General features: G+C 36.9%; 1 protein-coding gene across 5 annotated transcripts in view; it reads right to left on the bottom strand.

Annotated features, from left to right (window-relative positions):
• The window catches only part of GPHN (gephyrin), a 606,903-nt gene that overhangs the window by 56,772 nt on the left and 524,685 nt on the right, over positions 1-25,446 (bottom strand). For 3 of the 5 annotated variants that reach the window (XM_089907851.1, XM_089907850.1, XM_022570332.3), the window contains 4 exons: positions 24,467-24,586; positions 22,880-22,938; positions 21,660-21,813; positions 9,757-9,878 (listed from right to left, as the gene is read on the bottom strand). In XM_089907851.1, coding sequence (XP_089763977.1) covers positions 9,757-9,878; positions 21,660-21,813; positions 22,880-22,938; positions 24,467-24,586 — 455 coding nt within the window. Of the gene's footprint in view, positions 1-9,756; positions 9,879-21,659; positions 21,814-22,879; positions 22,939-24,451; positions 24,587-25,446 lie in introns of all 5 variants that reach the window. The other 2 variants (XM_089907848.1, XM_089907849.1) reach the window with 1 other exon arrangement.

Raw genomic sequence — 25,446 nt, 5'->3', positions numbered from 1 at the left:
AAGAAAATGAAAACATTAATTTGAAAAGATACATGCACTCCAATGTTCATAACAGCATTCTTTACAACGGCCAAGTTTGGAAGCAACCTAAATGTCCATCAACAGGTGAATGGATAAAGAAGATGTGGTGTATATACACTATGGAATACTACTCAGCCATAAAGAAGAATGGAAGTTTGCCATTTGCAACAATATGGCTGGACCTGGAGGGTATTATGCTTAATAATATAAGTCAGACAGAGAGAGACAAATACTGAATGTTACTGCTTATATGTGGAATCTAAAAAATACAACAAACTAGTGAATATAACAAAACAGAAACAGACTCACAGATACAGAGAACAAACTAGTGTTTACCAGTGTGGAGAGGGAAAGGAGGAGGGACAAGATAGGGGTAGAGGATTAAGAGGTACAAACTACTATGTACAAAATAGACAAGCTACAAGTATGTATTGTATAGCACAGGGAATATAGCCAACATTTTATAATAACTATCTATGGAGTATAATCTATAAAAATTTTGAATCACTATGTTGTACACCTAAAATTTGTATAATATTGTAAATCAACTATGCTTCAATAAAAAAATAAAATAGTAAATAAACAAGCAAATAAATAAAAAAGAAGAAAAAAAGAAAATGTATACCTAGAATATCTAGAACAATGGCCTAAGAAGTTCATAATAGAACTGGACCAGGAAGAGAAGGTGATCATGTTACACCCATTTTAAAATGTTTCACCGTCCTACTACTAATTATTGGGTTGGCCAAAAGGTTCGATCGTTCTTTTCTGTATGATGGCTCTAGCAGCACTTAGTTGCCTTTACCTTCATTCTAAACAATTTTGTTTGACTGTATGTGACAGCTGTCATATCAGCGTGCATTTAAAAAAAGACATCAAAATTTGTGAATTTTTGTGTAGTCATTTTTTTTTTTTTTTTTTTGCAGTACGCGGGCCTCTCACCGCTGTGGCCTCTCCCGCTGCAGAGCACAGGCTCCGGACGCGCAGGCTCAGCAGCCATGGCTCACGGGCCCAGCCGCTCCGCGGCACGTGGGATCCTCCCAGACCGGGGCACGAACCCGCGTCCCCTGCATCGGCAGGCGGACTCCCAACCACTGCGCCACCAGGGAAGCCCTGTAGCCATTTTAATATTGAAGATGGAGGAGAAAAAGCAACATTTTCGACATATTATGCTTTATTATTTCAAGAAATGTAAAAACGCAACTGAAACGCAAAAAAAGATTTGTGCAGTACTGTGACTGATCCAACATGTCAAAAGTGGTTTGCGAAGGTTCGTGCTGGAGATTTCTCGCTGGACGATGCTCCACGGTTGGGTAGATCAGTTGAAGTTGATAGTGATCAAATCGAGAATGGAGACATGAATTGAGAACAATCAACGTCATACCACGTGGGAGATAGCTGACAAACTCAAAATATCCAAATCAAGCGCTGAAAATCATTTGCACCAGCTTAGTTATGTTAATCGCTTTGATGTTTGGGTTCCATATAAATTAAGTGAAGAAAACCTTCTTGACCGTACTTCTGCATGCGATTCTCTACTTAAACGTAATGAAAACGGTCTGTTTTTAAAACAAATTGTGACAGGCGATGAAAAGTGGATACTGTACGACAATGTGGAATGGAAGAGATCGTGGGGCAAGCGAAACGAACCACCACCAACCACACCAGAAGCCAGTCTTCACCCAAAGAAGGTGATGCTTTATATATGGTGGGGCTGGAAGGGAGTCCTCTATTATGAGCTCCTTCTGGAAAACCAAATGATTAATTCCAACAAGTACTGCTCCCAGTTAGACCAACTGGAAGCAGCACTCAACGAAAAGCATCTGGAATTAGTCAACAGAAAATGCATAATCTTCCATCAGTATAACTCAAGATCGCATACTTCTTTGATGACCAGGATAAAACTGTTAGAGCTTGGCTGGGAAGTTCTGATTCATCCGCCGTATTCACCAGACATTGCACCTTTGGATTTCCATTTATTCAAAAATTCTCTTAATGGAAAAAATTTCAATTCCCTGGAGACTGTAAAAGGCACCTGGAACAGTTCTTTGCTCAAAAGGATAAGTTTTGGGAAGATGGAATTACAAAGTTGCCTGAAAAATGGCAAAGGTAGTCGAACAAAAGGGTGAATATGTTGCTTGACAAAGTTCTTGGTGAAAATGAAAAATGTGTCTTTTATTTTTACTTAAAAACTGAAGGCACTTTTTTGCCAACCCAATACAGCTCCTTAAACAGCGCTGAAAGACAGTATACAGTCAGTAGCAAGCTGACTGCTTCAGGAGAGTCTTCTTTCGCACAGGTAGTTCCTAACTCACAGATTATGTTCCCAGAGTCTATATGAGAAATTGGCTGTTTGGAAGCTGGAACACATTCCTTTAAAAATAATATTACAGATGGTGGGCAAGACTCCAGGGTAGTTAAAAACAAAAAAACAAATCTTCATTTAGCTCATAGTGTTACTAATATGTTGCTGAATTATGCTTTAGTATTAACCTGAATTTTGGAAACAAGGTGGAAGACTGAAGAAAGAATGTTGAAATGGAAAGCATTTGTTTAAGTTATCTTCCCATCTACCTTTCTAGGGTCCTTTCCTGCTGTCAAAGGTACTTCTTGCCATGCCTACAGTATCTTGCTATGCTAAGGTTCTGATGTGGTCCTGTTCAGGATTTGCCCTATGAGTCAAAGAACTCTAAGTTCTAAGTGATTAGTTCCTGTTTATTTAGGACAGCAGATTTACCCTGATGTTGCATGTCTGATTTGAACTATTAAATATTAATATGTGAACAACTCACTCTCAGGTAGAATACTTTTAAACACAAATGCACCTCTAAATATTAGACTATCAAGAAGTATAGCAAAGTGAACAGAACAAACACATTTGGCCAATGTGGAGGATATTTGGGCTTAATAAAACACCTCTCCTAAACAGACTGGGTCTTGAGAGTCAGGGAATAAGGAGATTAACTGTTCCTTTAAAGTTTCTTGCTGTTCATGGCTTTTGCCCTTTCACTTCTCAAAAAGCTTTCTCTCCCTTCCCTTCTCTTAAAAGTACTGACAGAGGAGCTTAGATGGTGAGTAGGGGAAAGGTTAGAATAGGGTAGCCATTTGTGAATCTCAGTCATTTATAACTTGAATTAATGTAGGTCTGAATACCAAATTACCATTATTTACATTGCATGCACGCTCTCGTCTCCTCTTTCCCATTCTCCTCTCTCCACTCCTTCCCACCCCCTGGAAGATACTATGAACTTGTTATAACAGATTACCCAGAGGTAATAAATGCTGCAAAAGTGGCTCTAGTAGTTGTGGGAGGAAAGATAAAATAAGAAATTATAAAAGGAAGGGGATTTTCTCTTTATGGAAGGGAGAGGTGTCTATTTTACAGTGAATAAGAAGCTATATTTAGGGGTCCAGAAAGTAAACTTGAGCTACCATAATAAATCCTCTTGCCTTTTTCTCCCACTTCTATATCACCTAAAGATGTAGAATTTTGCAACTCAAGTCCTTATAATTCATTCATACACACAGTCAATATTTAATTCAAAATTTAAACTAAATTTTCCTCTCTGGCTTTTGAAATATTGACAGTTACTATTTACTTAGGGGTTTTATCTATTAAAATGGATATAGAATATTTAGTTTATTAACCTTAATATTAATAAATTGTGGGTGCTAAGCCCAGTTAAGAGGGCAGCATGGTACAGCAAAAGGAGAAAGACCCTGGAGTTTGACAGGCCTAGGTTGGACTCCTCATTCTGTCTTTTACTAGTTGTATGACTCTGAACAGCTTATTTAATTTTTTTGAGCTTCAGTATTATTATCTACAAAATGGGGATAAAAGACACTTATCTAGATCGGTTGTTTCATGAGGCCTAAATAAGATAAGTAAGTGAAAGAATGTAGTATAGTGCTATATATATAGTAGGTAGTAAGTAAAGATTAGTATCTCTTTCCAGGAAAAGACTGGCATGTTTGGAGTGAGGAGGCTGGAGAAAATGGATGTGGATTGGGTGGGGAGGAAAGACAGGAGTGAAATAGAATTGAAAACTTTTTTGTAGTTCTTACTAATAACTATCTTACTCATTTCTGTAGTACCAAAGACTGAGACAACATCTGATATAGCATAACCCTTCATAAAAGTTTGTTGGATTATTAGAGTATACTTACCCACATATAATAAAACCCCAATTCTGCCACAAGTATATAATTGGCACCTTAGAAAGATCATATTTGTAGCAGAATAGAGGGTGAGTTAGAGGAGAACAAGGCTTGAGGCAGGGAGACCAGTTAAGAGGATAGCCTCATGTGCCTAGACAAAAAGTAAACGGAGCCCCAAACTAAGCCAGGATGGTAGAAATGAAGAGATAGGAACGTACAGAAGTACTGATGAGGGAAACTGTATGGGATTTAAATACAGGGCTGAGTGAGAGACAGAAACTTTCCATTCAGGTTTCTTATGGCTCGGGTGACTGGGTGGCTGGTGGGCACAGTCACTGAGCTAGAAGAACTCAAAGAAATGGAGTAAGATGGTAGTGGGGGGTGCAGTGAGAAAGGAAAGGAGGGAAAATGAATTTTTTAAAAAAATTTTAAATTCTTTTTCGGTACGCAGGCCTCTCACTGTTGTGGCCTCTCCCGTTGCGGAGCACAGGCTCCGGACACGCAGGCTCAGCAGCCATGGCTCATGGGCCCAGCCGCTCCGCGGCATGTGGGATCTTCCTGGACCAGGGCACGAACCCGTGTCCCCTGTATCGGCAGGCAGACTCTCAACCACTGTGCCACCAGGGGAGGCCAATGAATTTAATTTTACATGTTGAATTTGCTCTGCTTATTGAACTTAAAGAAAATATACCTAGTAAGCAGGTGGATCTAGGCATGGAGCTCAAGACAGAGATAAGATCTGGGAGTCAATAGCATACAGAATTAGAAGGAAAAAAGGTCAAGGGTGAGCCATGGTGACACTTCCATTTGGGAATGAGCATAGGAAGAGAAGCTGCCAAAACAAGAAAGAATAAACTACAAATGGAGAATGAAGAAGTTGAAATGGTGTATTGCTGGAGAGGGATGTAAAATTGTGGTAGAGAGACCTAATAGCTGGGTTATGCAGGCATTTTATTTGTGTTTACAGACACATACCATTTTGATGAGGCTTTGCAATCCAGATGAAGATGAATCAACACTGACACCCTTCTGTTCTAAGTAATAGCCTTCAGAATGCCTTTCGATTTAATCTCTTTTTTTAAAATTCTACTTCCAAATTTGAGCATAAGCTCTTGAACTTTCTAAAACATCTTTATTACTAGGCTGTAATTTATAGTGCATTTACAGTACATGTAATTTTAAGGACAAGATCTATATCTATTTCAGTTTTGAATCAAGAGCCTTTGGTTTAAAACTCATAGTAGAATCATGATTAAGTTTACCATACTCTGTTACTTCCTGTGATCCATGAACCAGTGGCTTGGTATTCTTGGGAACTTGTTAGAAATGCAAAATCTTGGCCCACTCCAGATTTGCTGAATCACAATCAGCATTTTTAATAAGATCTCCAGGTGATTCAAATAGGTACACAATTAATACTTCCTGACTAACTGAACAATGAATAAACAAACTGTGTTGTTCTTATTTCTAGTAGGTCTCCAACTTTAGCTCATGTGATACAACTTGGGCAAATTATCTTTCCAAAATATGGTTTACTATGTTAATTCTGCGTTTAAAAAAAGCTGCAAATTTAACCAAACTGGGTAGTGCTGCCTGGATTACAAAACCTTTCAAAATCTGGCTTCAAATTTCTACCAAATTTACACATATTATCCTTTTACCTGAACCTCCTACTCTAAACAGTCTGGCCTGACCTGAGTAAACTATTCTTTCTACTTCTCTATTTTTGTTCATTCCGTTTCCTACTTGGTTAACATACTCTCTTTTTCTAAATACACAAATCCTATTTATCCTTCCTGTTCTAGCTAAAATGAAATATCTTCATAATGATATTATCTTGTCTTCATAATGAGAATTGTGGATTGTTACTTTCAAGAAACTTAGATTCCATTTCCACCTCTGCCACTAACTTGTATATTGCTGGGCAAGTTCAATGAACATCTCTGGGTTTAAAAGCTAGTCTTTTTCATACACAAGGCCAATAGGCACATGCAAAGATGCTCAACACTGCTAATCATTGATAAATGCAAATCAAAACCACAATGAGATATCACTTCACACTTGCCACAATGGCTTTTATCAAAAAGACCACAAGTAACAAATGTTGGTGAGAATGTGGAGAAAAGGGAACCCTTCTATGCTGTTGGTGGGAATGTGAATTGGTACAGCCACCGTGGAAAACAGTATGGAAGCTTCTCAAAAAACTAAAAATTGGACTACCATATGACCCAGCCACTCCATTCCTGGGTATATATCCCAAAACACTAATTTGAAAAGATACATGTACCCCAGTGTTCACAGCAGCATTATTTATAACAGCCAAGATATGGAAGTAACCTAAAAGTCCATCAACAGATGAGTGAATAAAGAAGATGTGGTATATACAATGGAATACTACTCAGCCATGAAAAAGAAAAAACGTTTGCCATTTGCAACAACATGAATGGACCTGGAGTGTATCATGCTTAGTGAAATAAGTCAGACAGAGAAAGACAAATACTGTATGATATCACTTATATGTGGAATCTAAAAAATAAAACAAGCTAGTGAGTATAACAAAACAGAAACAAACTCACATATATAGAAAAAAAAAACTAGTGTTTACCAGTGGGGAGAGGGAAGAGAAGAGGGATTAAGGAGTAGAGGATTAAGAGGTACAAACTACTATGTATAAAATAAATAAGCTACAAGGATGTATTGTATAGCACAGGAATACAGCCAATATTTTATAACTTTAAATGGTGTATAATCTATAAAAATTCTGAATCACTATGTTGTACACCTGAAACTAATATAACGTTGTAAATTATACCTCAATAAAATTTTTTTTACATTATAAAAAATTTGTCTTTTTAAAGAAAAACGCTAGGAACCACAATGGTATTGTGTTCCACACAATGAGAGAAAATATGTCTAAGGAATGTGTTTTAATATTCACATAATAGTTAAAAATGAATGTTTTAAAAATATAGTTAATGCTCACGTATTTGAAGCACCCCTCCCATAAGCTCCACTGTACCCTCTTTTTAAATGAAATGTACAAGAAACAAAGGCAAAATTCATCCAGGTCAATCCAAATAAGTTATAGAGTCTTACCCTTCAATTTTAACATTTATTGTTAAAGTCATGGTAGGTGATAAGAATAAGAGCTAAGAAGTAGAATCATACAGAATTTAAACCCAGACTGAAACCTTTTAAAAATAACAAGAATAGCACTCTTACTCCCTACTCTTATCTGGCATAGCTGAGTAAGGGTTCTGTGCTTGCTGACATTCTTGAGCTATTTCTCTCCCTGCTTTAAACATAGGGTAGTTTCTCCCGTGACCCTGCTTGTTTCCCTGGAGAGCTTCACATAGAGGCTTCTGTATAACAACATTTGCTTTCACTAGCAAACGGCTATATAGGAAAGAGAAGAATGAAGAGGGAGACAACCTTCACAGAATATCAACAGGCTGCAGATTAAATGTGCGTTGTTTCCTTTGCTAAATTCCCAGCACAGATTTCCATCTGAACAGTTATAAATTCTTTCCTCCCACATTCCACCTCTGCATTTTAAACCATTTACTCTGGGCCTCTTCAATACAGCACTCTTAGGCTGAGAAAGTTTAGATTTGCATCAATTGTATTTAAAAAAAAAATTGTTCTCAGTTTTATGTAAGGTATTAAATCCAAGAAAAGAATATACTAAAGATGTGCATATTCTCAAAATTGCCTATATCTTGCTTATAAGTTTTGTTGTTCTTTATATGCTGTTTTCAAGGGACATTTTGAAGTTACATGTAATAGCAACATTAATTATTAGGAAATGTCTACAACGAGTCAACAGCTGGTCCTAGAAAATCAAATATTAGCATATCAACATAGGAACCTTTCAATGGTGTTTTGGCCTTTGTAGTAAGGTAATGGCAGCATAGCTTTTTATTTTAATACAAAAGTACAACATTAGGAGGAGAGAATGAACAGAATTATAGTCAAGGCAGCATAAGGTAAAAATGATACACACAAACAAAAAGCACCTTTTACCTTATAATAGTTCTTAGAGCTCATTAATGTACTTGGAGGCAGGGCCAAAGTCAGCGGTGGCTGGGAAACAAATTCTAAATCTGGTGCGTTTGTTCCCTAGAGTTTCAGGTCTGTTCTGTGCTGTTGGAACTCTTGGATTCATCCTACCTTCTCTCAGAAATTACTTTTTGCCTTCTTTAAAGGTGTATCTGCATCAGGATAATTTTTAGATGCTTGGAAGTTTTTATATATGAAAGGATGGGTTACCAGTCAGGTCCAAATTCAACCCTCCCTGCTTTTTTTCACTGGGTTCTTTCTATCCCTTCCCAGGGCTACGGAGACTGGGTCAGGGTGATACTAGGTAACCTGCAGCACTGGCTTCACCAGCATGGGTTCTAAGTTGGCTGGTTACTTACCTATGGACTTCTCTAAAACTAAACTTTCAGGTAAATACAAATGGTGAATTAAAAAAATAAAATGATGTTTGAAAATATGTGTCACAGACTCTACTCCAGTGTCCACAGAGAAAGAAAAAAAATCAGGAGGAAAGAAGAGAAGTTTAAAAGGTGAGATTAACATAAAAACTACTGCCTTTCAGGTTACTAGCAAGACGCTGTGTTCCAGGTTTGGACTACACTGTGTCCAGTTTGAGCCTAAACTGGGGTTTATAGGAGTCCCAGCATACCTTGTGAAATGGTAGGACAGAACCTCTTCAAGAGCATATTTGAGCCCTGGGAAAGCACTCATCTTAAGGGAAGGAGGATCCAGGCATAATGAGCTTTGCTCAGTGACAAGGTGGTGATAAGACAGATAGGGGCAATTATGGGTGACAGATACATCAGGGCATCCATCACTCAGATATGTCTCCTAGCTTTGTCTCCAGCAGGCTGTTGTTTGAGTGTTACTAAGAGCAGGCACACCTCTGGTGAACTGGAAATAGTGCCTGGTGAAAGATAGCTGAACAGCAGTGTTGCATGGAAGTGGGATGCTCAGAAAGAGCAGACTTGTTTTTGATTGCATGTGCAGCTGGAGCTGGAGACGCAGTTGGAAATTTATAGAAATACTTGGAGAATTTAGCAGAGGGCTGAGTTAATTTAGTAAATGGGGTAATATGCTCTCAGAGATGGGCAATTATAGTCAATGTGCCTCCCTTTGTATTTACAAGTGGGTGAAGCCTGGAGAAACTCAGGTTTTATAAGAGTACAAAAATCAATATAAAAGTCCTAGAAAATAATTGTACTTAAACTTCAAAGAATCACTTAGTACTAATTTTGACATTTCCTTCTTACTCTTCTCACCCATGTCTTCCCTATCTTTCTTGACATAAGTAAAAGTATGAATAGGAATAACACCCAAAGCAGAGCAACATATTTCTCCTATTGTAAAAGGCATTCCAGGAAAATGTCTATCGTTAAAGGACATAGACATCTCCATAATTCTTTGACTTCTGAAGAATGAAATAAGTGAAAATTATGGTATTAAATTTCTTTCTCTTTAGCAACAGTCCTGCCTAGTTAGTACTCCCAAAATTCATATTTGTACAATAACAACTTCAAAATAAAATCCAATACTTACTTGTCTCCCACAATTCCCAAGTTGATTGTGGGGTAACCATGTTCCTGAATTGTTGCTAAGAGGGTTGAACGATTGCTGTCTCGAATCTTTCCTGGTAAGAGGTCATCTTCAGGATTTAGCAGCTACAAAGCCAAAAAAAAAAAAAAACCACTACAAATTATTTTCTTAGGATAATATTGCCTATTGTTAATGGGGAAAAAATAGATCTAGTAAAAAGAGTTTAGCACATCTAGCACCTATAACAGTATCTGGCCCATAGAAGATATATGCTCAAAGGATCTTTGATAAATAATGAAAGCACAGGAGGATTAGAAAACAGTCCTCCAGAATTAAAAAACATGCAGAAATTTAAGTGGTGACTAAACAGCAGGCCAAATATCACACCAGCTTTGGCTACAATTTGACAGAATAGTGCTCTGGAGATAGCTGCCTTTCTACTGGTTGGTTGTTTACTGGGTCAAATTAAAAAAAAAACAACTTTCTTTTTTCCTCCCACTATTAATTTCTAATCTGTCCTTCACTGAGAGTATTTGCGGAAGAGACTGTGTGACATGATATTCTCAAGTCTGAAGAGAATGATCATTTATCTTTTCTTTCAAGCTTCTGATCTCTTTTGTGAAGTGGGATCAGTAGTAACAAAGAAGTTAAACTGATTTGAAGGAGAGGGAGCCAGATATCTTGCCTCTATTAGCAAACTTAAACAACTAATACTTAACTGCACACACCCATGATTCCATGACTTTGAATTGAATCACCCTTTAGAGATTTAATATCTACTATTATATGTCAATGAAGAAAATTATAAGAAGCTTATTTTATGTTAGGATGTTCCAATGAAGCAGTGTAGCGTAGTAGCAAGCAAGAGTCTACCTTATTCAGATAAGGTTCAAATTCAAGTTGCCCAAACACATTATGCCACAATTTTCTCATTTATAATATATAGTAATAAAACTACCTTGAAAGGCAGTTGTTAGGACTGAGATAATGAATACTCAGTTAACATAGATAAATATACAATAAAAACAATTCTCTGTCCTTTCTTTATGATACATGATATTGAAAGAGCACCTAATTCCCCCCAATTGTTCTCATATTGTTACTCCTAGGTGCTAGTATGGATGGAATCAGTTTATAACGTGAACACAGATTTACATTTATTAGATTATAAAATACTTAAGAGTAGGAGGTCCCTAACACACACAGACACATACAACATGCAAATTTAATTTACACAATTTTAAGATATACTTTGATTTCAGAAAATTACAAAATGAAAAAAAAAGTACATCTTTGAAGTGAGAAAATCTGGAATATCATCTTAGGAGGTTGAAGGCAAGCCTGCACATTTCAGATGCTTAGGCTGTTAATATGGCCAATACCCAGGGTTTTGTATCTCAGTTCTGCCAAACAATGACCTAAAGCCCCTTTAGTCTTCCTTCTGACTCATTAGTGATGCCATGTGGCTGGACCTTTGGCTTTATGTTGGAAAAGTAGTAGCTTTGCAAACAACTGTCCCCTTAAAATATCTGCAGAAAAACTTTGATCATCTCATTCACTGTCACCTGGGAGACTTCCCTTCAAGTACTGCACTAATCTAACTTAATCAGATCCCATGTGACACTGCAACCCACTTTCATCCTTTGTCACTGGCAGAGCTTGGAAAATTGCTATTGCAGTACTAATACAGATTAACTTTCTGATCTTAATTAACACACAGTTATTGAACTTATAATTTTATAAGGCCAAGGCTTGCAGCTTTTAAACTCCATTAATCACACAAGTTGCTGCAGAAAGAAAACTAAATGGTTATATAATATTTTTTTCACAAAGGGTACTGACCACCAACTGAGTAATAAGATTTCCCCGTTATTAGGGTGGTTTCTTGGCCATTCATGTTCCTCTCTGTTATTTTGCTGCACACAGTTCCAGAAATAATAGAACAATTAGCGATCACTGGAGAACCAGTTGTTTGTCTGTAAAATTGACATAATGAAATAATAGCTAGTTAAGTGAGGGTATGGGATTTCCAGTGCATTTTAAGTATTTTCAAAGAAAACATACAGAATCGAATGGAAGATTATAAGGTTGCATACACTAGAATAAATTCACAATATTCCTCTTTAAAAATGTAATCTTATTTTCCAGCTTCTTATACTTCTAGTCATCTCTGGAATGATGCCTGAAACTTATTGTAGTTAAAATATAAAAGAAAAAATACAATATAAAGTAAAATAAAACATAACCCAAAACAAACAAACAAGAAAACAAAAACATAACCCATTATCTTGATACCTTGTTACTTTCTTATCTACCCCATACTAAATTTCAATTTCCTGTTTCTGTTATTGTCAATGGTGCCACTGTATTTCCAGCTTTCAAACATTTAGCCTTTGATTTTTTTCATTTTGTAGTCCACTATCTTCCCAAAGGTTTCAATCCTTAATCCTTACTCCATCTTTTTTTTTTTATTTTTATGTTTTGCTGCTTTATACACAGGAATCCATCTCCTCCTTGACATTACATTTTTATTCACTCTCTTATCAACCCTCCCCATCCCCCAATTGGCTTTATAAGAAATTAAATTTTAATTGCCAGATCCTTAGTTAACTCTAAGATCTTAAACTAATATTAATTTGATTGACTGGTAAATAATCTTGGATATGTGGACACTGTAATGTTTAATATACCAGTGCCTGACGTAGAGAATGGACTTGAGGACATGGGGGGGGGGTAAGCTAGGAAGAAGTGAGGGAGTGGCATGGACATATATACACTATCAAATGTAAAATAGCTAGCTAGTGGGAAGCAGCCGCATAGCACAGGGAGATCAGCTCAGTGCTTTGTGTCCACCTAGAGGGGTGGGATAGGGAGGGTGGGAGGGAGTCGTAAGAGGGAGGAGATATGGGGATATATGTATATGTATAGATGATTCACTTTGTTATAAAGTAGAAACTAACACACCAATGTAAAGCAATTATACTCCAATAAAGATGTTAAAAAATATATTTACCAGTGTTTATATTAAGTACATCATTAACAGGTTAAAGTAACCATCATTAACAGGGTAGAAAGGATATATGAAGATAGAGGAATGCTTGTGCAAGGTAATGATTATGTTTTATTTATTAGGAAAAAACAGAACAATATTTTTCTTAAAGTAAAAATTACTGATTGTGCCAAAATATAAAGGAAGACAGTAAAAAATAAATTTAGGAGTATTATTCAGTAAAGTATAGAAGGTCTGAATGGAAATGACTTATTGCTTGGCAGTAATAACTACAAATAATGAATATACAGGAAGAATAATATATATTAAAAACATTGACAAAGTTGGCTACGTGACATGGGCTTATTCATAAGGAAAAAAGGCCTATGGATCTTTTATTGTAAATTGTTACTAGAATTTGGGTTTTCTTTTTGTTAAAAATGGCTAAGTTAATTTGTGTCCAGATAACAAAGGTCCCTTTTTATAACCAAAATATTCTGTTAACTCTCTGGTTTATGGCACATTCTTAAATCATTTTAATCAAAAGCTTCTAAAAATAATGGTTACTTATTGTTGATTAAAAATATTGTCTGTAAATATTTATTGTCTTTATTTATGACATATTAATATCTTGTTTCTTCTGACAACTCTTCTTGGTTTTGCCTTTCCCAAATTTGGAATAAAACTGTTGTCTTTTATACCTTTTAAGCAATTTTTGAGTTTACTGGATGGCTACTACATGATACAAAGATTTGCTCCTTTCTTCTTATAAAGAGAACCATGCTAAAATATTTGACATATTTTCATGTACAGGTTTGGAAGTCTAGAATCATGGCTTTGAAGTACCTTGCAAACTTTGGTAATATATTTGTCCTAATGTTTGTCTGTATGGCAGTGGCCGAATATATAAACTCTAGAGCCTTAAATGTTGCTGCACATTTGCTGTAAGCTATATGGTTCAACAAATTATCATGAAATAAAGAGTACACAAAGGCATGGTGCATGTAGAGATCAAAAAAACTACCTCAGAAAACCTAATACACAATCATAGCCCATCAAAAAGTGGTACCAATCTGGATTGATCACATCTCAAAGATAATGAGCTAATTTAGGCTGAAAGTGACCAGAAGTGGGGGCACTGAGAAATGAAATTGAAATCCGAATTTGCAAAAGTGTACTATGACTTTTAATACAGATAAATTGTGCCAAACCATAATACAGAGCACAAACTGTCTTAGCTGAAATTGTTTTTTAACACCAGCTCATTCAAAACCACATGTTCTAAGATCATGAACAAAGTGATTTAATAGTAACTCCACATAGATTCATATGTTCCAAAGATAAAGCTACTGACTGTCCAGTTCCAGCAACCTGCCTAGATTACAAATTCTAATGAGTCCTACCCAGGGCTCTGGTGGTCTTTGTACAGGGATTTTGACATTTCTGTTGCTCAGGAGCCCACATCTACTGAAAATGATCTTTCTCAAACACCAATCTTATGACTTTCTCCTCCTCAACTATCCTCAGCACTGTCTCCCTGTCTGCCAATCCATGGTCATTTTTTACATTGTTAAAAACTATACTGAAGGATCAAGACTCACCTCCTTTAAGAAACCTTATAAAGGAAGAAAATTCTGACGCATGCTACAACATGGTTGAAACTTGAGGATATATTGCTAAGTGAAACAAGGCAGACACAAAAAGAAAAATTCTATATGATGATACTCAGATGAGGTACTGAGAGTAACCAAATTCATATAGATAGAAAGTAGAATGGTGGCTGCCACAGGCTGTGGGAGGGAGGAAATGGGGAGCTGTGTTTAATGAGTATAGAATTTCAGTTTTGCAAGATAAAAACTGTTCTGGAGATTGGTTGCACAACAATGTGAATGTACTTAAAACTACTGAAGTATACACTTAGAAGTAGTTAAGATGATAAATTTTTTGTTATGTGTATTCTACTGTAATTAAAAATGAAAAAAATTAAATGTCACTGATGACCTTGGCAATAACAGTTTCAGGGAATAGTGATGCCTTTAAAAAAGTGGCAAGTCAGGAAGGAAGCATTCCACTCTTCCTGGTAGGAAGGGAAAGATGGTGAGTGAGATTAGGTAATGGTGGAACATCAGGTGGAAATATCCAGAGGAAGTTGTAAATGAAGGCTTGAATTTACAAAAGAGGTTAAGTTTAGGGCTACAGATATGGGAAGTTACCTGCATATATTTGACATGAGAGGAAAACTCTAAGGGAGAATTTAGAGAGAGTGGAAGACACAGTAGAGAACAGCATCCTAGGGGAATATTCCAACTAGGGAATGGGATCAAGATAAGGAACGATGAAGAAAAAAAGTAGTAGTTGGCAGGGCATCAAGAGAGAACAATCATGGAACACCAGGAAAGAGACAGTTTCAAGGTGGTGGGTGAGGAATGCCACTGATGTCAAATGATATAGACAGGTTAAGGAAGATAAATATCAGAGCAGGTTTTAGAGGTTAGGAGGTGAATAGTATACTCAGGGAAGCAGTTTCTGTACTAATGGGGGGCAATAATGAGATTCGGGAGTTTGAGGAGAAAGTGCAGAGTGAGGAAGGAAAGCCAGCATGTGCAGACCTCTCTTTCAACAAAGCTGGTAGTGGATAGGAGGTGAATATGCAGTAGCTCAAGGAGGCAAGAAGGTGTTTAAATATAGATTCTCTTCTGATAGTGGTAATCTTTGTCTTTTTGGATGTGAAAGGAGGATGAGCCACTAGAGAGAAAATAATCAGAGAACATAGAAGACACAGGAAGTAATTTAGAAATCAAAGTTCTGAGGAAGGTGAGAAAAAGTGGGTCTAAAGGTAGAAGTAGAGGAATTGTTCTTAGAAAGAAGTACCTTTTCCTTTTAGATTGGAAGAAAGGAGGATAGCTAAAGGAATGGGGAAATTTTCGAGGTAATGAGACGGGAAGAAGAGGGAGATCTCACCTAGTTCAGTTTGACAAATATATTTATTTTTTACCTTTACTTTTTTCCCATAAAGGTGGTTAGGTCATCTGCCAAGAGTACAAAATAGGGCTGCTACTGAGGTTTAAAGAGGGTATAGAGTGTATGAATGAACTATCATACTGGAACTGGAAGAATGTACTAGAAAATCAACAAGACAGTTACATCAGAATTACTGAACAACTTTAAGTGCCAGGTTGCCATTAAATGGCAGTAATTTGTAGTTGTTCAGGTAATCATAGTTCTATGAATTTTTTCAGTAATGTTTTTCTGCTTGGGAGCAAAAATGGAGAAAGTGGAGAATGGAGTCATTCACTTTGGGTATTACCACAGTAAGCAAAGGAATAGGTTAAAGGAGTGAAGCTATCTGAAGTGTTAGGAAGGCAACTTTAAAGTGGTGAGTCATAGTCCTTAATCTGGACAAGAAGTATAGTGTGGCTGAAGAAAGTAATGGACTATCTAACCTGATAGGTTTCAGAGATTGCCATTAAAAAGCTGGGGAAATGAAATTTAAGGAAGTGGGAAGCATTGTGGAATAGTGGAAAAAAGTCATTACAGCCGAAAGATTTAGGTGTGAAACCAGGCTTCATCACTCACACAACATATATAATGTTGGGTAAGTTGCTTTGTTTTTGAGCTTCAATTTTCTCTTATGTAAAAAGAAGGATAATTATATTAACCTCATAGTGTTGCTTTAATCATAAAGCACATAGCGGTACTGGTCATAGTAGACACTCAACTTCTTATTCCTTCTCTTATTAGTGGGGACAAAGATTTTAAAGATTCTACTTTTATAATAACAGCTGCTTGTGGCAGCTCCCAAAGAACAGTATATGGAAATTTTAGACAGACTTTATATATCTAAAGTTTAAACTTGTTTGTACAGACATCTGTTATTGAGAGTGGCCAAGAGATTTACAAAAGACAGAATAAAATAAGGAGAGGCATAGTGGAGATAAATACACTTAGTTCTGTGCATGTGTATGTGTGTGTGCGTGAGAGAGAGAGAGAGAGAGAGAGAGAGAAAGAGAGAAAGAGAGAGAGGAAGGGAGAGAGGGAGAGACAGGGAAGGAGGGGGTAGGAAGAATGAGAATGAATAGAAATGAATGAATGAGTTACGGAATATGGCAGAAGGTGACTGAAACTAGAAGAAAACTCACCATCTATGGAAGGAATATTTATTGCTAGTACTTTGGGTAACTAGATAACAAGCATACAATCTTGACTTCCTGAAGCTAATGGCAGCTGGCTGACTGATGTCCAGTTTAAAGACCTAAAATTCACCATCTACAGTTTCAAGGGAAACAATGTATTTTATGGAATGGAGCTCATCTTGATTTTTCACTTTCTCTTATCTTCTACCTTGAATTCACTGGCAAATCCTGTTTGTTGATTTTACCTTCAAAATGTATCCTGGATCTGATTACTTCTCACCATCTCCACTACCATTCTAGTCCAAATCTCTTGCTGGAGTATTGCATATCCTTTCCTTTTTTAAATTTATTTTAATTTTTAATTTAATTTTGTGTGTGTGTGTGTGTGTGTGTGTGTCAGGCAATTTTATCAGCATTGGTAATACAGTAGTGAACAAACAATACAAGTTTCAAAGAGGTACAGACAGTAACCACTGCATATCCTTTTAACTGGCCTCCCGGCTTTTCACTTTTTCTCTCCCATATGCCAAGCCATACATATAGAAGCCAGAGTGATCATTTAAAAATTTAAGACATTTTATGTTCCATGCTATGTTTCGCTTCCTCAAAACTGTCCATTTAGAATAAAATGATCTTGTTTCTGTTACCTCTCCAACCTCATCTCCTTTTACTTTTCTCCTTTCCCTCTATACTTCAGCCACATTGGCCACCTTGCTGTTCCTCAAACTTGATAAGCATGTACTCCAGGGCTTTAGTGTTTGTTGTCCCCTCTGCTTGAAACACAGTTCTGTTCACGAGGCATATACCCTCAATGGCTTCAGATTTCCACTCTAATTTCCCCTCATCAGTGTGGCCTGATTAGCCTTTGTAAAACAGAGGGCTCTACCTGTCTACCAGTCAGGTCCGGGACAAGGAAACCAAAACTCCTCTAGGTATTTCAAATGGAGGGGGTAGGAGAAGAGAGGATTTAATGCATGGGATTGGTTACAAATGTGTTGGCAGGGCTGGAGAAACAAAAGAAGAAACGTGTATTACTTAAGATCAGTAACTGCAGTCACCATCGTCCCCAGGGCTGTTGGAGGAAAGTGATGTTACTGAGTTGAGGAGATATACTCGTGCTACCTTCTTTCCACCTTCTAATACCATGTTAATGCATCTCAATGGCAAAACCTAACTGGACCGCAGCTGGAAAGAGAGTCTGGGAAACTGTTTTCAGGCTTCCAGCTTTATTGTATAGGGGAGAGAACAAAAGGGCTGATGTGGAATAAGTTTCAATAGATAATACCTGGCATATACCTCTTCTGCTAGCATTCTGTATTATCTCACTCGGCTTTTTAAAAATTCATATCATTTACCACTATATGTTTGTTTATTGACTACCTGCCCCCCCATCCCCATCAGAATATAAATTCTGTAAGAGCAGGGGCTTTCTCTGTCCTGCTTGCTGCTGTATCTCCAGGAGTCAGAACACTGCCTGACATCAGTATGGTAGCATACTAAAAGGGGAGGGGTTGTGAGAGAAGGCTGCCTCAGTGAAAAGGAGTATTTTATCACTGACATTGTTTAGGATTGCCAGTGCATGGTGATAATAAAGAACAGAATGACTTGTAGTTAGTTTTATTACTGTTTTCGAATTTTCTGCAGACAGTGCATTCTTTTATGTGAGGGTAAAGCCTTAATAAAACGCTTTCGCCATGTCTAAGGACAAATTTGAACTTGGGTTAACTTTCTAGCTCAGTTCCTCTGGAAATCTGATAAAGAGAAATGTCAGCTTGTTAGCAGGCAACACTTCTTATGGTAAAATGGTCTCTGATTAGTAACTTGCATATGGAATGGAAGAAATTACAGATGACCTATAAATCCCTAGTGGAAAGCCAAGCTTTGGGCTTCCACGAATGTGGTGACACTTGAAGCTGGGCATATCCCTTGTAGGGACTCTGGAAGTTGCCTAAGATTGTTATAAGAAATATTGATTCCTATGTAGGAGATGGTGCTTCTAAGTTGCTGGCTCCCATACTCCCCTAGGAGAATTCTTGTTCCCTTGCACTTAAATGTCACTTGAAGAACAAAGAGAACAGCTGTTGGGTGGCTGTGTGAACTGCTAAGATGACTGGTCCCACTGAAGAAAGCATGATGCTCCCCTGCTGGATGCTGAGTTTCCTGTTCAATATCTTTCTAAGTAAGCTGGTTCAAGGTACAGTATATTCATATATCGTTAAGTCTGATGTTTAGTTAAGAGAACCTCTGGTGAGCATTCCAGCATGTAACAGATGCTTAATAATCATATACTGAACAAATACATGAGGCTGGAAATGTACGACCACAATTAAGTAATTACTGAATGGTATTCTATTACCTAAATTTTAACCTGCATAGTTTGTCGAAATCAACAAATGTCTACAACAGCTGGTCTGTGTTAGTTATTGTTTACAACTCTACCTTCCCAATTCTAAAAGAATTCCTTCATCCTGAATAAGATCATGTAGTCACAAAATACAGAGCAGGCTTTAAATATAGTATACATAGACATCTTGTATGGCATTCTTTGGGTTGGCTAAGGTTACTGCTTTGCTTAGCAATATACCACACTGGATTCAAGAGGTGGCGTATGTGAAGCCATACATATCAGGGGAAATCAGAACTAATACTTAAGGGGAGCTTGTGCTGTGACTGAATAAATTATAGACTTGTCACAGTCATAGACAAATGTAATTTCTTTTGGCCTTTCTGAAATAAATGAATACTTTTTTTTCCTTATTATTTTCTGGCTATCTGAGGATCTCAAGCCTCAGGAGAGATACTATGCATTATTTATCACTTTTATCTCTAGTTTCCAGTATAGTGTCTGGCATAGAGGTATTCAACAAACATTTGTTGAACTAAACTATATGGTGATAGAGAGTCATAATAATAGCTAACTTTGGATGGGAGTAGGGAGGAATGTCAAACTACATGGAACCAGAGATCATGGAACTTAGAAGCATTATTCCCTTGGAAAACCATGTTAAGTACAGCAGGCCAGAAAACGTAGGGGAATCTGTCAAAGCTTCTCTAAGGACAATCAAATCTATGGGGGCAGGGAACTAGGACTACAAAATCTTCTTTAGATTCTACCATGTATGTACCATCTCTATTCTCACCCCATCACTTTTCCCTACTACTAGTAAATAGTTTTAATAAAGGGTATAAAAGATAGCTTAGGGGCTTCCCTGGTGGCGCAGTGGTTGAGAGTCTGCCTGCCGATGCAGGGGACACAGGTTCATGCCCCAGTCCGGGAAGATCCCACATGCCATGGAGCGGCTGGGCCCGTGAGCCATGGCCACTGAGCCTGTGCGTCCAGAGCCTGTGCTCCGCAACGGGAGAGGCCACAACAGTGAGAGGCCCGCATACCGCAAAAAAAAAAAAAAAAAAGATAGCTTAAAAAATACTACCAATGTACTCTGGGGGATAACTGATAATATTAATCCAGGCCTACAAAGTCATTAGGAAGAACACAATAAATGTAGCTTAAACAAAGTTGCCTAATAACTAGTTGTCTATTAGTTTGCTCATTGTACTTAGCTTTCTTAAACCCCATGAAGTCACTTAGATGCACAAAGCATATAAATAAATCTCAAATAAGAATAGATCATTAAGTCAACCAGTTTAACAGAAATTTCTTTCTGGTGCTGCACATAGTGTCAGTTCGTCCTAGGGATATTAGAATCATCACTTTGTAGATCAATTAAAAAGAATGTTTATTTTGGGTCGGTCAATAGTTTTTGGGAATGACTAGTACACCTATACTGGGAAGTAAGCAAATCTAGAATTCTGATTTACCTCTCCATTAGCAAAACAAAACATTCTTTTCTTTTGCCCCTTCCAAAAGAACTAGAAAGGTAATAGACCCTTGAAAACATCCATCTCCAAGACTCTAGGAAATTAAAAATAATGGTAGCAACCTCTTTTTAGAGGTTAAAAGAGAAAAAAACCCAAAATCCTGTTAATCTGTTTAAACATAGTATAAGATCTAAAGGAATTACTTAAAAAAATCTCAATAGTTTGATTCTGCTTTTAGGCTTTGAATTTCCAGTGGATTCACTTTTCAATATTCCCAGTTTGACCTTACAGCTTCCAATTGAAGTTTTGTATAACTTAAGCAAACAGGGAACAGGAAGTTTTTCAAGAGTTCTCATAAAAAGACTGACTAAATTCCCCTTCCTAAATCAGGGCTGAAATGACATTTTGACACATTCTGAATAGCATGCTACTAGAGATGCCATCTTTAGAGAAAAAAAAAACCTCTGATTTTCAAATCCTTCCTGGTGATTAAAGATCACATGGAATGTTTAGCAAGAAAAGGGGCTAGCCATGGTGTCCTAGTTCGTTGAATTATTTCCCACACAGAGGTGGCCCATCATCTCAGCAGCAGGGTATGCACAATTGATTGTCCCAACAGACTAAGTACTGGGTTTGCACAGTTGAATACCTATAGCTAGCAGTCAACATTCTTTGTTTATATGTACTGAGTGTGTGGAAGGTCATTGGTTGTAATATTTCATTTTAGTAAATGGAAGGGAACATTTCTTAATATGTAATTTCTAGTTCTTCCTTTTCATTTTCTGTACTTGAACTATCCTGAGGCCAATTTATTATTTCCTTGTTATAGAAATGTGGTAAGATCTATAATCCTTAATGTTCTATTTATAACACAGAACACAGAATGTCAGAAATACTTTCATCTGAAAGCCCCACTACCCACCATCTTTCCCCTGCTGTCACCCCCCTCCGCTTTTTTTCCTTACCTCATTCCCTGTTGACATGACTGCAACCACTGGAAACTTATTAACTTCAACCTCTGTGACACCTACAGTTGCCAGAAGACCAATCTCTGAGGGGCCCATGTGGGTTCCTTTGGCCAAAACACATTCCCCTCTTTTAATGTCATGGCCAATGGGTCTGAAAGTCAAAGCAGAACCATAAACAGTATGACTAAGAACAGTATTTTCTCAACTCAGGGGAAACTTTAGTGTTAAAGAAGGAGGACACTCAAGGGGGAAAAAGTGAAGAGATGAGGCAGGACCAGAATACTAAAACGAAGAGATTCTAAAAACTCTATGCTTTTTTAATTAAAAAAATTAAATCACATAACAGAAGACAGAAATAGATTTGTATCTATTGCTGTTAAACAGGAATATGTTACTTCATGTTTGAAAGTTATTTTATAAATTGTTTTGTATCACATTACAGTCCAAAACACCAATTGCAATCTTTCTTTGATGTAAGGCAAGCATTTATATGAAAATATCTAATGCCATGTCCATAGCTTGTTAGCTTTGTGGTGAGGAGAATAATGCTAATGAGGTTACAGTCATGGAGATAATTTCCATTTAGACCACTTAGGCTGGTCCAGTTCTGTGGCTGTGTAGGTCCATTCACTCTTGGCCTGCCGCCACAGGAACTGGAGAAGTATAGCTTTGTTACAAAACGTTGAGCAAATTTGCATTAATAGAATCAGGGCAAACATATTCAATTGTAAGAAAAATCATTTGACAAATATACACTACTTACGGTAAGACAGTAGTCTCATCTTTGTATATAAACAGTAGTACATTATTTCATTATTATTGGCAGTCAATAGAGGAGGGGCTTTCAGCTAATTATATAAATACTCAACTCTGAAAGTATCTGTGTTAATATCAAATTCTGGATTACCAAGGGGTAGGGATGGGTAATTCTGGATTATCTAGGAGGAGGATTAACTGTGGATTATGTAGGCTCATGACTTTGCCTCCTTCTCGTGTTGCTTTTGAATATTTCATTTGCCTTTACCAACTTTACAACAAAGTAGGGAGGGCAGACATGGGATACAGAATTCAGAAAATTAATTTTGCTACTTGTTAAAAGCCCTGAAAGCTAATGGTTAACTGATTGAGCTGTGAATTTATAATAGCCATGCTCTCCTGAGTTCATGATCATGGCAGAAACAAAAGTTGGCTATACATTCTATATGTTATGAACTTACCTGATATCTTGGCCTGGCCGAGCTTGCACCAGAATTCGTACTTCAAGCTCCTCAGTGCCCTATAATAAGAGCAAATCATGTAATTTCAAACAGAACAATCTAACTGAATTTTGATCAATAGAATTTAGCTACTCAGATGCTTTCATCATCAGATAGGCCCAGAATATATAAAAATATAGAGGAACAGAAAAGCCTTTGCTAAACCCTTTGAACATGATGAATTTCTACCACACGTTCCTGAAAAATCAGGTTTGATGCCAAGGAATGAATGAATGAATAAATAAACAAACAAACATTTTCACTGATTCTCATGCTTTTAAAAAATGTACCAATTCAAATACTGACTCTTACTTTGTAAGCAGCATTCTTTAGGAAAAAAAAAAAAGATGGCTACCCTAATAGATACAGTGAATATGCATGGAGATAACCTGTCTCTTCTAAATCATGGGTTCAATACTATGCCAAGGTTCCTTGCATATATACCTGCAGGTATTTCTGAAATACTTGCAGAAATTTCAGTGAAGGACTTATAGTTTATCTGGTAGTAGATTTCTATAAATTAATGGTGATCATCATTTTTACATTTATGGACTGTGAATAACATTGTGACACTGGAACTGTGTCTTGTCATCTGGCAGAGTCTGTGGAGGCATGTGTTCTGGATTTCAATGCTCTGCTGGCTTCACTGATGCCAATAAATCTGTTGGACAGTTTTAACAGCAGGGCAATGTGATCTGTGTGCCAAGAGTTGAATTTTATAAGACTTACTTGTGGGAAGGTGATTAAAGAGAAAATCCCCAAATCAAGAAAAGAGGGTGTGTCTCAGCATGGCCAAATTTTACTATATACCCAGCCGAGGAGAATATATATTTGTTATTAATTCTAACTTTAAAAATACAAGATATCTTAAACTTCTCAAAACAAGTAAGATAGCCAGTCATTAAAGCATCAGTTGAAATTATTCTTTTATTAGTGACTGATCCTCTGGTTTCAATAACTGCCACTAGTTTCAGTGAGATAAAGGCCTACTTAGAACAGAGTCCTTTATTTTAGGCAATAGAGGGGGAACTGACATAAATTTAATGTTTCCAGACTGTAATTTGGCGGCACAGATTTTCCTGAATTATAGAAAACCAGAGCTGAAAGGATCATTTGGTTTAAATGCTTGGCTTAGTGTAATATTCAAGAACTTGCCCAAGTGTTCTTTGTTAAATTCTTCTCTTTTAAGATCTCCTTCACATTTTATCAGAAGCTAGTCTTGATGAACAAGTTTCTCAGCTAGATGATAAGTCAACAGTTAATATCTCTGCTCTTCTATCTTGAGGTAGTTTGTTTCCTTGCTTGCATATGAAATTTCTTGGCTCAAATGTGGCTCAAATTCTGCTGTAATCACAGTAATGATCATAAAAACATCTACTATAACAAAAGGTTTTCAAGCCTAAGGCAGTTCCTTATTTACTATACACTACAATGTAAGGTTCTAACATAACCAAAAAAATTGGGCTAATCTCATAAACATTGCAGAAAATAGGCATGACTTATAATACCGCCATAGGAATGGAGCCATAAGACCTGGTAACGACATACATCATCAGATTCCCTGATCAGTTCAGTATCTTCCACTTGTACTACTGCATCAGCACCACAGGGGATTGGAGCACCTGTTGTAACCCGCATGACTTGTCCTGGCATTACTGTCTGAGTCGGCTGGAAATACAAACATGCAAGAAAGAGTTGATTTACTTTACTGCTGCAAAGGAAAAGTCTGCAGGAGATGTGACCGTTTTTGAAACAAACCATAAAAGGAAAATCTTACAGTCTTATTCATTTTGGGAAAATGTAATAAAAGTCACAAACAAATATACTTACACCAAAGAGGCTTTCGTTTGACTTAAGTAATGACTTAATTAGATGTCTTTCTTGGTGCCCTGCTTTCCTTTTGAAGAACTACCACTTATATTTGCCACTACTGTCTCTCACTCATTGTGAATTTTCTTAATATATGTAAAGTGATTTTACAGTCTTTAAAAAAATACCATGTAATATGATTTTATGAATGACAATTATGAAAAACCATCATGTTGATCATTTACTGAAGTTCTGATGTTTGAGAAATGTAGTATTTTATTAACCAACGTTTTAGTTAAATAAAGGCAAGCCAGAAAAATTATTTTAATTATTACTCTTGAAAATCTTTATAAAATATATTAGTTCACCTTGCAACTAATAAGAAAAGTCTAACAAATGTAAATAAATCATTTAAAAATGACTCCAGTGTCTGTAATGATTTGTGTTAAATATTATATCCAAGATTTTTATTGTTTGAGCTCTCATATGAATGGTATGGGAGACTGACTACAGGACCTACCTTGCACACTTCCTCCCAGCACAGGAAAAATCATATTTCTGTCAGCTCCAACTAATAGGTTTGATCTGGCCTCAGAAGAGTCACTTGTCATGGGCCATGATTTAGATCAGATTTGGGAAAAGGAATGCTTTAAATTTCCCCAAAAAGAAAATTCTGAGATAACATTAATTCCCCAATAAAAATGATATCTTTCCAAAGA

Source organism: Delphinapterus leucas, chromosome 2 (genome assembly GCF_059928025.1).
Source record: "Delphinapterus leucas isolate spDelLeu-1000000601 "Yukka" chromosome 2, BTC_Dleu_Yukka2, whole genome shotgun sequence".
Lineage (NCBI taxonomy): Eukaryota > Metazoa > Chordata > Mammalia > Artiodactyla > Monodontidae > Delphinapterus > Delphinapterus leucas.
Note: the sequence above shows the minus strand (reverse complement) of the source record. Positions and strands in the feature narration are given on the sequence as shown.